The 13309-nt window shown below is 54.5% G+C and overlaps 4 protein-coding genes across 4 annotated transcripts; 3 read left to right on the top strand and 1 right to left on the bottom strand.

The window, feature by feature from the left end:
- The first annotated feature begins 730 nt into the window (after positions 1 to 730).
- TRAVEDRAFT_32005 (uncharacterized protein) lies at positions 731 to 1343 on the top strand. Its single transcript, XM_008045874.1, has 2 exons — positions 731 to 1026; positions 1078 to 1343. The coding sequence occupies exon 2, from the start codon at positions 1115 to 1117 to the stop codon at positions 1268 to 1270; it is 156 nt and encodes a 51-aa protein (XP_008044065.1). The 5' UTR covers positions 731 to 1026; positions 1078 to 1114; the 3' UTR covers positions 1271 to 1343.
- Positions 1344 to 2485: 1142 nt separating this feature from the next.
- On the top strand, positions 2486 to 4017 carry TRAVEDRAFT_24423 (uncharacterized protein; the record flags this gene model as incomplete). The annotated part of the gene is made up of 9 exons (XM_008045822.1): positions 2486 to 2626; positions 2690 to 2700; positions 2792 to 2850; positions 2939 to 3003; positions 3049 to 3069; positions 3111 to 3147; positions 3312 to 3419; positions 3591 to 3607; positions 3664 to 4017. The coding sequence occupies 9 exons, from the start codon at positions 2486 to 2488 to the stop codon at positions 4015 to 4017; spliced, it is 813 nt and encodes a 270-aa protein (XP_008044013.1).
- Positions 4018 to 5353: 1336 nt separating this feature from the next.
- Positions 5354 to 9661, top strand: TRAVEDRAFT_24424 (uncharacterized protein; the record flags this gene model as incomplete). The annotated part of the gene is made up of 16 exons (XM_008045823.1): positions 5354 to 5437; positions 5665 to 5960; positions 6020 to 6286; positions 6385 to 6432; positions 6887 to 6985; positions 7039 to 7073; positions 7323 to 7369; positions 7485 to 7500; positions 7700 to 7758; positions 7793 to 7808; positions 7922 to 8068; positions 8345 to 8641; positions 8881 to 9027; positions 9100 to 9115; positions 9192 to 9240; positions 9305 to 9661. 16 exons carry the CDS (start codon positions 5354 to 5356, stop codon positions 9659 to 9661), a joined length of 1980 nt encoding a protein of 659 aa, XP_008044014.1.
- A 194-nt stretch (positions 9662 to 9855) lies between these two features.
- Positions 9856 to 12134, bottom strand: TRAVEDRAFT_32006 (uncharacterized protein). The gene is made up of 12 exons (XM_008045875.1): positions 11606 to 12134; positions 11507 to 11541; positions 11274 to 11440; positions 11203 to 11206; positions 11082 to 11136; positions 10929 to 11028; positions 10781 to 10871; positions 10514 to 10658; positions 10422 to 10437; positions 10315 to 10363; positions 10193 to 10251; positions 9856 to 10113 (listed from the first exon to the last, which is right to left on the bottom strand). Exons 1-5 carry the CDS (start codon positions 11668 to 11670, stop codon positions 11126 to 11128), a joined length of 282 nt encoding a protein of 93 aa, XP_008044066.1. The 5' UTR covers positions 11671 to 12134; the 3' UTR covers positions 9856 to 10113; positions 10193 to 10251; positions 10315 to 10363; positions 10422 to 10437; positions 10514 to 10658; positions 10781 to 10871; positions 10929 to 11028; positions 11082 to 11125.
- Positions 12135 to 13309: the final 1175 nt, after the last annotated feature.

The raw sequence follows: 13309 nt of genomic DNA on the forward strand, positions 1-13309 counted from the left end.
GGAGGTAGGTGCACTCCCTTCAGTCAGGCTTTATCGTGCGCGTCTCTGACTGGAAGCCGTTCAGGACACGTTGGAAACGGCCACGAGCGAACGCATCAGCGTGTTCCTCGACATCCTCGACATCTCTTATGTCAGCGCCACGTCAATCCTCATCACGAACTTTCTATTTCAACTCCAAGAGGCTGCGAAAGTCCACGCGACGCCCAGCGACTTCCTGGCAGGGACCTCACAAGGCGCGCGTAGTACCATGCGGTTTGCGCGGGCGGATATCGATAGTTGGACTGAAGGGCGCATTGCTTCTCAGGATGCTCATTTGGAGGAGGTGAATGTTTTGAGAGAGTGACAGGACGTGATAGAGGTGTAGCGATGCTCCATGCCATTGAAATATTGAAGTCCCGCCCGAGCAACACGTCGGCCAGATCGGAGATGGTAGTACGAGCCTCTGGGTCTCAGGAGGATAACAGGATCTGCTGATTACGGCACGGGATTTGTTCTGCTGGTTTGACTTGTGCGATACAGAAGTACCCGTATACTGCTCGCAGAAAGGCGGACTTCGCTGTTTGCGCCCACGACGAAGGGTGGAGGAGATAAGATAAGATGAAATCTAGCTCGCATGAAGGGGAGACGCCGAAGAACGCCAACTTACCTTCGCCCGTCATCCTCTCCTTTTTCTTCCCCGCCACGCCCTCGGCGGACCTCTTTCTTGATGGACGAATCTCACGGCAGCTCAGATGCATCAGACACACCGCAGACAAGCTGGTTCGATGCCTTGTCAGATGTGGACCTCCAGTTCGTACAAGCCCTCCACCAACTCAGACGCGAGCGCACGCGAGAAAAGTATGGTCTCGGGTTGCTGAAGATTATGGGCCCGGTGGTGGTTATGACCAATCAGCGACTCGAGAGGATCGCCGACTGCGCTCGCGCTCACAAGCTTTGCTGCGTTGAGAGTTTATATCGCGAGATGAGGTGGCGTCGTGATTACGACTTCAACTAGCTGGAAGAACGTGTTGTGCGTCTTGCCAACGAGTACGTATCGTTCAAATGTGGTTTATTTTGCTGCTCATATAGCCCACATAGCTTCTATTCAATACCCCGGGCTCAGGAGTCGAGCGCCATGTGTCTGGATGTGGACGAATCAAGCTCTTCCGATGGTGGCGCCGCGGTGTCTTCTAGCGGACCTCAGACGTGCGGCGTGTGCGGCTCCTCCCAGACCGACTCCGTGCAGACATTGGTTAGTGCCGTGGGCCACCTCACGTTACAATCCGAGTAGCGTGTGGGCACGTCTGCGTTCCGTAGGCGAATATATTCGGCCTCTAGTTCCGTGCCCACAGCTAGTTATAGCCCCCGTTCAATCTTCGTCAAATGCATCGCTATTTCGTCTACCCCTCATTAGCTCTGATCACCCGTCTACCTTCTGATGAACTCATACCGGGTTCATCAAGAAGGCCCTATGACAGAACATAATTGGCACTCAATATCGTTCGGCAGGAAGGCAATGCGGGTCATCTTTACGTACGGTCATCCCCTTACGGTCTGTCCCGCTGCGAGACTGACAAACCTCTTTCCCAGGTACATCGATCGAAGTAGCTCTGGCTCAAGCGCCGCTCTGGCGGAGGCGCGGTATCCTATGTGCTCGGTCGTTAGTAGGCCGTCGCGAAAGTAGTACTCAAAGCAGCGCTGCGCGACCTACGCTTTCGCGGTATACACGAATCAGAGCATGCGTTCTAACTCTGATATTACTCCATTCCTCTCACAAAAGCGGTCCGGCTTTCACACGTCGGTGTGCGGATTCGTATCTCCTGCGAACAGCTTGTGACCGCATTTCTCTCTTTCGCAGTCCGTTTAAGTACTGATTGCATTGTTCGTTTCAGGCCTCTTTCAACCGCTACGTTAATCTCACTCAGACGCTGTGTCGGGCTATCAAGAGATAGGTGAGGCGCCCATGAATGTCGTCAGGAAGAATGACCTCGGGCCACATATTGCAATCGTTTGTACAGCGCTTTTCTCAGGACTCGCCCTCCGCCGTTCTGCTCCATTCCTCTCGGGAACCACCATCATTCCATCAGCCTTCATGTCGAAGCTATCGCTTTTCTCCTATCTCAACGGGATTGTCGGGAGGTTCTGTGGTTCCGAGAAACACTGCCATTCATTTCCCTGGTACCTTATACATGCCATGTAGCTCATCCCGTTCTCCTTCTCATGGTGACTTATCGACTCCAGCACACTCGCCGCCATTGTACTCGCCGCCGTCATGAAGAACTCTGCCAGTAGTGCAGATGCGGATGCACACGCTCTTGCTCTCGAGTGCGTTAGCATTGCTTTCTCGACTTTGAATATACTGACGTCCTCTGTCTCAGCATCATGACCAAATACTGCACTGTTGCTGCTTCCGGTGCGTCCATAATTTATAGGTCGACTTCAACTCCGTGTCCGCATACCGTACTGACTCGATGTAGCCCTTCTAGTATGGCACCACCTTCTCACTATGGACAAAGAAGTTTCTTTGTTCTGGAGACGCAGGCCTTCCACCGCATGCGCCATATTTTTGGCAAATCGGTACCTCTGCCTCGTCTATTCCGTGTACAATCTACTTTGGGATCCCATTAGTGCTTCATATTCCGGTATAGTACGTCCTTGTGGATTCTACTCATGCAATACGCTCGTCATTTCTCACCGCTCTCGTTCACAGAATGATAGCGTGTAAGTCTTTAATCTCGCGAGAGAACACAAGTATGCCCTCGTACACGGCCGAGATGTTCACAGTGGGTCTGTATACTCGCACGCTTCGCAGATGCGCAGGTTCGATCATCCAATGGTGCATCTACAGCTTGCAGTACATCATCTGGGCAGGTACGCATGTAGTATACACGATGAAGAGGACTACGACTTATTCGAATTGCGAGAAAAGCATTCTCCTCCCTTCGGGTGTACGCGCTAGGGCGAAACCGGGCGTGGGCGATCCTTGTTCTTCTCTTCTCGTTCACACCAGTGGTTACCTACACGGTGCGCTCCCCAGTCCTTTGTATTCGTGATCTCATACTCACGCAGGACTCTGAAGGCAACACTCAGGTTAGAGACCTTCGTAATGATACCGTCCTTCGGCTGTTTAGGACATGTGGATTCGTCATCACTGCCCGTATATCAAAAGTGCGTCTATCACAATATGCGGCGGACGATCTACGTTGACTTGGATCATAGCTGTCAGTAGTACTCTACTCTCATCTCGGAAATGGATACGGTACTCACCACCGCTCGTGCATCAGTATTCTTCCTGACTCGCCTCGCCCTCGTCATTGCCGATCTCATTGCAGTAGCCGTCACCTGGGCATCCACACGTCGATATGGCGATCGCCTGGAACCCGAGCCCCGTCGTTTTTTCGGGAGGGTCACGCTCCTGTCCAGCGTCTTGCAAAAGCACGGTCAGTGCGCTTGTATAATAAGATGCCCAATAAAGTGGGCTTACGACGACTGTTCTGCATGTCGTAGGCACGATCTATTTTGTGTATGCGCAGCGGCTTCAGCAAGGATCTATGATAATACTGATTGCTCGTGCTTCAGGGTACTAACGGTCATAAACTGTTTTTATCTAGTCTCTGATGCGCTTTCGGTGCGTACGCTCGACTTTCAAATTACCCTCGCTAGTCTTACATTGTCTCCTTTCAGCGGTGGGCGCCGGGCGGAACGACAACCGCGGTCTTCTTTGAAGACCTCATGTACGGCGCTTTCAGCAGCTTCACGGCCATCCTCATGACACACTTCCTCGTCGACCTGCAAGAGGCCGCATCCGTCTCCATGCATTTCGGCACTCATTTGCAGTCAGGGTCCTCCGATGCGTCGGCCTCGATTAGCGTACTCCGGTTCGTACGCGCAGACGTCGACAACTGGATCAACGACGAGCTTCAGCGGCTTTCGACGGTCGATGGCGAGGGAACACGTCAGCTATCTCACGATAACGAGTACGCTGAGACGACGGACAGCGTCGGGGATGTAGATGGGGCGGAGAGGGAGGATGTGTGATGAAAGGATGCTCAAGTTGTCGCAGTATCTGCGCCTTTTGGGCCCTCTCTCGGAGCTCATGTATGGTAAGCACTTTAGCTTTCCCGGTGTCCTCGCGATCTCATGTAACTGGATCGTGTCCAGTACTTTGGGAGACGAGCTGAACGTGCCCGAATACGAAACGCGCCCGTGCGAAACTCCATACATTTATTGCCAACGTCCGTCACTACGGGCCCGTTCCGGACCCGCTCTTGATCGGCACTCCGATTGTGAGTGTCTTCCCTCGACACCGGGTGCTAGTACTCCTGCTCTGCACTTGAGCTGGACTTCGCTTCCTGCACGTTTAGCAGGCGAAGCTAATCTCGAGGTCGGGCAGTCACCCGGTAAATGGCCAGTGGTCGCCCCGCTCAGATCTCATCCTCGAGTAGCGAAGTCTAGCTATACCCCACGAACACCTCGACCCGCATCGCTGGCCACATAAGTCTCGTGATCGACCTGAGCGCGATTCGCCCCCGAACGGACATCCCGGGCCTGTCAAATGTCCTGTCAAAGCCCTTCGCACCGGGGTGTCGCAATTTGCTGGACAGTCTGCAAGTGTTGCACTCTAACACGGAGTCCTGTCGCATAAAGGGACATGGTGGGCACTTCCGATATAAGGGGTCAATTTATTGGCCCGGGTGCGCTGTTCGGTTGGAGGCTTCGCTTTTTTTTATCCCACCCTGGAGTTCCACTCTCGCACCCTGCGTCGCCCACAGACTCGACCAACGAAACCCCAGGCTGCAAGTATCATGATTTCGGACACCTTGATTCATGAACGTAGCGCTCAGTAAGTACAATCTTTCGCTGACCTCGTAGGTCGCCTAAACATGACTTCAACTCAGTCTCGCACCAGATTATTTTGCGAGCGCAAACGCTGGTGTGTGCATAAGCTATGCATCATCTGCCACGGAGAACTGACTTCCACTCACAGCGCTTCTAGCATGGCAATATGTCCTGACATTTGACAAGGAGGTATTGTTCTTCTGGAGAAGAAGACTTTCGGGGTCGTGCGTGCTGTTCTTGACGAATCTCTACCTCGGCCTTGCCGGTGCTATGCATTCTGCGCCATGGTGGAGATCGCTTGTCTCGCACGGAGTAAGTTTCACCGGCTCAGGGGTCTCGGAGTAGCTTCCGGCCACTGCACAATCCTGCAGCATAAGTCACCATCGCTTGCGGATGCTGATCCACTCGCGCGAAGATGTATGATGAAGGCGTACTCGGGGGCGTTCCCTAACATCTCGCGGTACGTTGTATGGGCCGGTAAGTAGCCCATACGATACCGCGCTACTATTACTCACGGACAGCGCAGTGTTGCTCCATGCGAGTCTTTGCACTGAGGAACCCATGCGCGGTCGCAGCCCTCGTTCTGTTGCTCTGCCTGGCCCCCGCTATAATCGAACTCGTGAGTGCTACTACGATGTCCGCTACCCGATGCCCGAATTACATACTATACGCCTCACGGTATCAATTCCAATTTAAGGTTATCTAAGTCGTCCTCGGAACGAGCTCCGGGGGCGCGACTATGCATAGTACGCCTATCGCGCTACTAGCTCATCTGTACTTCCTGCCTAGCCTATGATGATCGTTTTTAGCTTGTGCTCACTTCTACGCTCGCTTTCTGTTCTTCAGCTTATCCTCTCTGACCCGCCCTTCGCAGATGGGCTTCCAGATCTAACCGGCGAACTTCGTCTCAAACCTGCCGAAGTTGGGGAAGTGCGAGTGCCGGTGTCCCTGCTGATCCACGAGGCGACGGACACGTACCTACCGCCAAACGTGGACCAGTACGAGCGCATGGGCTGGAACAGCACTGACGCTATTGTCGACGCGAAGACGCGCGATCGGGGATACAGTACCGCAGCCATGGCGGGCGCGTTCGCAAAGCGGATCGGCGCGGAGCGTCTCGTGCTGCATCACATCAGCGCTCGGTCTGTCTGTTTTATACTCCTATTAATGGCACGTAGTCTTGATGATGATATGTGTATAGATTTCCGGCACCAAACATGCACTCGTCGACGAACAGCGGGACGGAGAAGCTCTGGCACGCGTGCATGGGCTCGGAGATTGAGCGGCAGGCGAAAGGGACACGGTGCCCGCCACAGCGTGTGCTCTCGCAGGCGGCCTGGGATTTTCTGTCGATCACGATCCCAGAGAGCATCCCGCGCGCCGCAGACGTCGGAGGCACAGCGGCGGAGCCGATTGAGATCGATGCAAACGCGGGGCCGCCAACGCAGGCGGGCCAGGGGCGTGGGCAGTGCACGCGATGGGGCCGCGATCCTGAGTGGAGACAAGCAGGACCGGAATCAGATCCGTGTTTTTGCGGTTTGAAATTATTACCAGTTATGTGATCAGGTGCGCGCGGATATTTGTGGCAAAAATTCAGTGTACCGCAGCTACTAGGTGGGTGTCGTCGTCCTCCCTTGTGCCGCCGAACTGATTCGATACAAATACGCTCACAACCTCAACTGCACGAGTACCTGTCTATAGTTCTCGCTGCCCGCATTCTCTGAATGTTGACTATGCTGCTGCCTAAACGCCGCTCAATCCTACGGCTGCCTCGATCCGATCCCCGTCCAACGTCCAATCATTGTCGCCTAGGTCTTAGCATTCGCTCTCCAACTATCTATTATCTGACACCGGTAATTTGGCTGCGACGCATCCAATGACCGATCTCACCGGAGCCGTCCGATGCGGGGCTTCTCACAGCGACGCCGCAATTTATTTTGTGGGGCATTTTAATCTGTCATAACGAATCACTACGCCACATATTCATGGTATTTGAACAGGAACCCAACAGAGTCCAAACCCCCACTCTTGCTCAGTCTCAAACGCTCCGGTTTCTACATCATTCTAGTCTTATTCTCGTCGCCTCATTACGGCTAGGCCAGCTTTGCAGTATGAACTCCACTGACCCTGCAGAAGTCGCTTTTATCATACTCTTCGAGGCTGCTAGGTATGTGTGCACTATAACTAAACGATTCTAGACGACTAACAGCGCGCACTCAGTGCTGCAGAACTGTACTACAATGCGGCCAATGCGGGTGAGTGTACCGATCTCTGGACTCCCTGGAATATACCTAACTGACATGTTCTGACTTAGCCCTCGTTTTCTGGAATCATATTGTCACCTTGGATAGAGAAGCGGAATTCTTTTGGGGTCGCAGCCTCTCAGGCCCGTGCGCGCTCTTCTTCGCGAACCGCTACTTGATTCTCGTATGGACCGTATACCACTTGCCTTTTATTCCCCATTACACATCACAGACGGTGAGATCTCATGCAATTCTGTATAGGCCTAAACCCATGCTTATCGACGTCCGCTATTACTCAACTTGAAGGGGTGAGTTATGTATCGCGTACATCCCATTTTCGTCCTGCTTACTTGCAGCGCCCTCGCCGTCTGTCTCAGGTGCACTGTGACGATATACTTATCATTTGTCCTTGAATATCTGCAGTATGTGGCTTGGGCAGGTATGTCCATGATACACATTGCGCCGAACGTTCGCTGACATTCTCAATTTCCGTAATGGAAGCGTTCTCCTGTCTGCGAGTGTATGCGCTTCGGAGGCAATGGACTTGGGCAGCCCTCGTTCTCCTTCTTTCGCTGGGCCCGGTGGCCATCAAGATAGTAGGTATTTTCCATGTGAAGTTTCAACCAAAATTAATTCAGGCGAACGTTGTCAGGTGGAACTCAGATACGAGGACATCTTCGGAGCGGCATACCCGTTTGTGAGCTGCCATACAACGGAAACTAATATCTCAGATTCTATCCTCCTCAGGTACGTATGTTGCTAGATGGTTCACGCAAGCGCTGTCGATTAACCACAGCCTGCAGCTGTTAGTTCTAGACCTTGAGTCATGGAACCTGTATGCTGACCGCCGCTTGCGCCAGTAACTCTCGGATCCCGCATATGTATGATCCTCAACAACGCCATTGTGCTCGTCGTCACTTGGACGGTCACCCATGGCTACCGGAATCAGGATATCCTCAAAGGCTTTGGAAAGAAGATGACGTTATCTAGCGTCTTGTACAAGAACGGTGAGCATACAGGTTTCCCCCCCTCATTATTGATTGTGCTGAAATAATTGGTACGGTCCCTGATCTTCTCGACGGCAGGTGCAATATACTTCCTGTGCGTTGACGGCTTCATTTAGTGTCGTGCGAGTGCTGATACAATTTACCACCAGTGTGCTCACCACCCTCAACACTGTCTATCTTGTCGCTTACATTCTCGAAGTTTGTCCACTTCGACCCTTTCCGAGTGCCTGCCTGATCGTCATTTGCGTAACAAGGACACTTTGACGGATTACATAGAAAGCGAGCGCATAAGCGTATTCCTGGCCATCCTCGATATCCTATATGAGAGCTCCACGGCCATCCTCATCACAAACTTCCTCTTCCAGATCCAAGACGCCGCGGCAGTTCGCGCTGCGTCCAGCGATTTTCAGGCGGCCACCTGGCAGGATACTCACAGCATCCTGCAATTCGCTAGGGCAGATGTCGACAACTGGGCCATAGAACTTCAATGTTCCCGTGAAGATGAAGGCGATAATCAGAAAGAGCAGGATGGAGGAAGCGATGTAGTGGTGCTGGATATTCCCGAGCCAGTTGGTGTCGGGCAGATCAGGGGCTGTAGCGCGAGCTATGATGTCTGAGGAGAGTTACGAACATTTCTTTCCATAAATCACTTTCCCTAGCGGCTTCTGTTCTCGTGGTGCAGATGTACATGGTGCTACATAGTCATTAATGATACTTGTGTCCTCAAAGTCAGTCGCTGTAAAGTTGTTTCAGAGAAGTCTCGGAGCGTCGTGCGCGACTGACATTGTCTTTTTTTGCATGCACGCTACCAGTGATCATCGCGTCGCGCGTGGCACTCATCGTCAGCGACGTCGTCGTGCTCGGCGTCACCTGGTCTGTTACGCGCACCTACCGCAGCCGAAGTATCCTGCGTAGATTCGGACGGACGACGACGCTCGCGGGCGTCCTGTACAAGAACGGTGCGTTTGCTTGCTCGCGGGCGTCTAGTATGATCTCACGCGCGTCTTGGGACTGACGTACTACGTCTGTAGGTGCTATATACTTTGTGTGAGTTCGGACGAGACACCTCCTCCGTCTTTTCTGATGGCCAAATCTCATTGTGTCCATTGATTTGGTCTACCAGGGTGCTGACGACGTTGAACATCATCTACCTCGCCGTCATCCTGATCGAGGTACGCATCCCATTCTGGCATCCGCACCGCTTCATCTCTCGCCGACCGTGCACGTCGCTGATAGGTGCGGGTGTGGCAGGACACGCTGGGCGTCGGCGCGCGCGAGCGCATGGGCCTCTTCTCTGACTTCGTCACGATCACGTACGACAGCTTCACGACGATCCTCGTGGTCCACTTCATGGTGCGCCTCCAAGAGGCAGCGCGCCCCACGGCCGGGAGCGTGTGCTTCGCGACTGGCACGGGGACGCTGCAGTTTGCATGCGCGGACTTCGACTGCGTGGCTGGGGCCGCGACTGGGCTTGAAGGGACCGGCGATGGCGCAGCGTGGGTCGCAGGGCAGAGCGGGGGACAGACCGCGGACGCCGAAGAGGTGGAACTGGACGCGATGCCGCAGGGGACCCGGAGCATCAACTTTCGGTGATGCGACCGCGACGCAACGGAGAGTCCGGGGACGCGAAGCCGGGTAGTGGTTTGCGAAGGGGTTGGGTGTTTGTCGCAAGCGATCTTGGTATAAGAGTACACTATGATGTACAACATTGTTATCTTGGAACTTCACCTCACAGAATAGCGCCCCTGCGTTCCCCCGTCTCCAAACTGTGTCCAGTCATACGCATCTCGAGCTCGATTGCATGCACGCCTGGCAAGTCCCGCGAGACGTTCCCACTGGGGCTGCTGCTGGTGTTCGATTCCGTCTGGCCGCCTGAGTGGGATGCAGACTCCCCTGCGAACACAAGAGTGTGCGCCCCGAGCGAGAAGTCGAGGTCGCCCGTGGTGCGTGACCAGCCGGGCAATGCGGCGCCGGCTGAACGTGAGGGCGGGGAGGCGGTCTCTTGCAGGTCGAAATAGAATCGCGTGAGGAGGATGGAGGTGAGTCTGTGGATGCGAGTGGAGACGAGTCAGCGTACGGGTTTGGAGATTGGTCTTGTACATGGTTGGGAGGAGAGAGACGTACGGTGCGATGAAGCTTAACATGGAGCTGACTAGGTTGATTCCAGTACTCGGCCGTACAATCTAGAAATAAGCACTTAACATCATAACCACAGGGAAACGGAGGCAGGCAGGAGATGTGCGTACCGAGATGACGTTGACGATGAGTTGGGTGATGTTGAGCACCGTGAGCGTCCTGCGTGTAGTCTGTATGAACGTCCGCTGGCAAGAAAGCCCCTCCACCACGAACTTACACGAAGTAAATGAGGCCTGCTCGCGGTGACACGGAAGAGAATGTTTGTCAGCGACCGCTCGTCCGCCCTACGCTGCCACCGAACTAACGTACCATTACGGAAGAGAACGGCGGAGAGCGACCTCTGCCCGCGGCCCAGCGCGCCTGCGAGGCTTTTGTGGTGCCGCGTCGCGGCGAGCGTGACCCCGACGACGATAGCCTCGGAGAGCACCCAGGCAGTGTAGGACAGGACGTCAACTGTGCGTGCGGGCGCATATAAACACAAAGGAAGGGTTGCGAGGCGGTGGAAAGAGCGTCTCACTACTGCAGGTGTGGAGCAGCGTTAGATACGGTAGTAAGAGGCGAGGATACCCGGGACACACATTTCGTATAACTCGAATGGGACGCGGCTTGAGTCGAGGAGACAGCCCGCGGCGGGGTCGATCGCGGGGTGCATGTACGTCAGCAGCACCTGTCGTGCGTATCATCAGTACGGCTAAAAAGGGCTGAGCTCGTGTGGGAGACGCACGATGTCGAATACGACGGGGACGAGCGCGAGGACTAGGACGAGAATGGAGAGCGCCCGGCTCTTCCCGAGCGCGTGTACTCGCAGGTACGCTATGGCTACAGTGCGAGATGAGCGGACGGTGGGGTGAGAGAAGGTGAAATGATACGGACCTCCCCAGAGGGCGTACTGTGAGAATTCGAGGATGTATTGCGAGATGACTATTGCTGAACACCTGATCGAGAAATGAGAGTCAGCACGGCGGTCGATAGCCGTCTGTGAATTGTGTGCGGAACGTACCGCTGCGTTCACATGGAGTTTGGTCAATCATTTGCATGGCGAAGCATATCTAATAAAAACACGACTCACCGTAGGATCAAAGGTGACCGGCCACCACGGTGCCTGGTAGATGTATGCGACGAGCGGGAGGTAGCGGTTGGCGAGGAAGAGGGCCCAGGCGACGCCGAACCTGCGCTTCGCCCAGAAGTGCGTGTACTCGAGGTCGAGCGTTGTTATGTAGTGGTAGACGAGCAGGGCTGCGGACGCGGACGCGGGAGAGGTCAGCGACGTCTGACGGAGCGCAAAGGGGGAGGCGGATTTACCGATGGCGCTGGCGACGCAGTAAAGCTGCACTGAGCTGGAGACGGCGCAGGTGAGCTACAGATGCACAGAGGGTAAATTCCACGAGGAGATGGACGTACTTGAATTCCAAGGCGGCGATGTATGCGGCGATCTCTGCGGCTTCGTCCGTTGAAGTCGAGCTCATTTTGACAGCGTTTACTCGCGATATTTGTGAGTCAGAGCGAGCTCAAAACCAACGGCCGAGGGAGGAGTGGGCTATATATTGGTGCGGTGATCGTCGTCAGGATGTGAGGTGAATCAAGCCACTGAGATAGCGGAAGAGAACGACGAAGGAGCCGTCTTATACGGCCCGAGTACACTGACGAGCAGGACATGACACCGTCGCCACTAAGTACCCAAAAAACGCGGACGACTAGTGGTAGCACGGTACGATCGCGGGCGCGTCCGCTCCTCGTGCTCCATTGGGTGTCCAGAATTCCTATAGAAGACCGATGATGGGCGGCTTGCTGAGAGCAGCTAACGTAGATGTGGCAGTGCGCAGCGAACCATGCGGTGCAGGCGACTTTGCACAGTCGAGGGTCGATCTTTACGTTGCGCGATCCTGGATACCGCGTGGAAATCGATCGAGGGCGGGTCAACGCGCAGTGGCTCGCGTCGGGAGAATCCTGGACGCCGAGTGGAGGTGGGGAACGTGGTTTAGTGGGCGAGGCACGAAGCTTGCGTGGCCATGCAACGCACAGCCATCGGCACGTTTCATTGTCAGATCCGCTGTTTGTCGTACGTAAATCTCGACGGAGAAGTGGCTGTACGGACGGCTGGAGATGAGATTACCGGGCAGAGTTGTAAGCACAGGAGTTCGGTGACGAGAAGATGGGATGCATCATAGACAGTACCTGGACATCCGTTTTGGCATCGACTCCCAGCGGACGTTCGACCGGTGAGCGGTTTCATCTCAAACTGCCAACAGGTATTCGGAGCCGATGTTTTTGACTCGAAGAAGGCCTCGAAAGACCCATCGCAGAGTGCAGCACTGTGCAACCGATGTACACGCGCATGATCGAGACGGTCGACGTTCTGGCAGTTGAGATGGCTTCTAGCTTGGCAGGGGTGCTGAAGTGTGTCGCATTTCCCTTACGAGCAGCTTATCATGCTTTTACAGTTGTCAATATCGGTAGAAGCGGCGCACCGGTCGGAGGCCTGAGCTCACTTACGCGTCAAGACATCATGAGCAAGTGACGAAGTCGCAAACCCCCGCCCTCGTCGAGCCGAATCGGCCGGTTCCTGTCGATGATAATAGAGTCTGAGAGACTTAAGCGGCCATTCTGAGAGAGCCACAGCCTACGCCGCCGACCGTCCGTGCTGATAGCGAGAGAGTCATGAGAACAGTCGAGTCCGAGTCGGACTCCGAGTCGGAGAGAGAGATGGACAACGTCGGCGTAGACGCCGAAATCAGATCTTTGGAAGATCTGCATCGGATCTAAACGGAGATGGAATAAGCGCTCATGTCATGACATCTCCGTTGTGTCCGAGTCTCACGCGTTGCGTAGCTTGGAACTTGCCTTCATGACCGTCCTCTTAGAGCCTGGGAAGGGGCCGAGTATGTGTCTGCGATATATTTCCCTACTAGTCGTTTCTGGTGCTACGTGACCAACGGGATCGTTTAACTAGTGTCATGAGCGACTATCACTAGCCTTCGGTGCCGCTTGCTCAATGCTATCAGGCTATCCGCCTACGCGGACAGTCACCGGAGTCACCGAGCACCTCCCACCATCCCGCCACAGCGTAAGTAGTCATTGACGTCTTGCTACAGTCAGCCTCAAACG

Source organism: Trametes versicolor, assembly GCF_000271585.1.
Source record: "Trametes versicolor FP-101664 SS1 unplaced genomic scaffold TRAVEscaffold_13, whole genome shotgun sequence".
Taxonomy (NCBI): Eukaryota; Fungi; Basidiomycota; class Agaricomycetes; order Polyporales; family Polyporaceae; genus Trametes; species Trametes versicolor.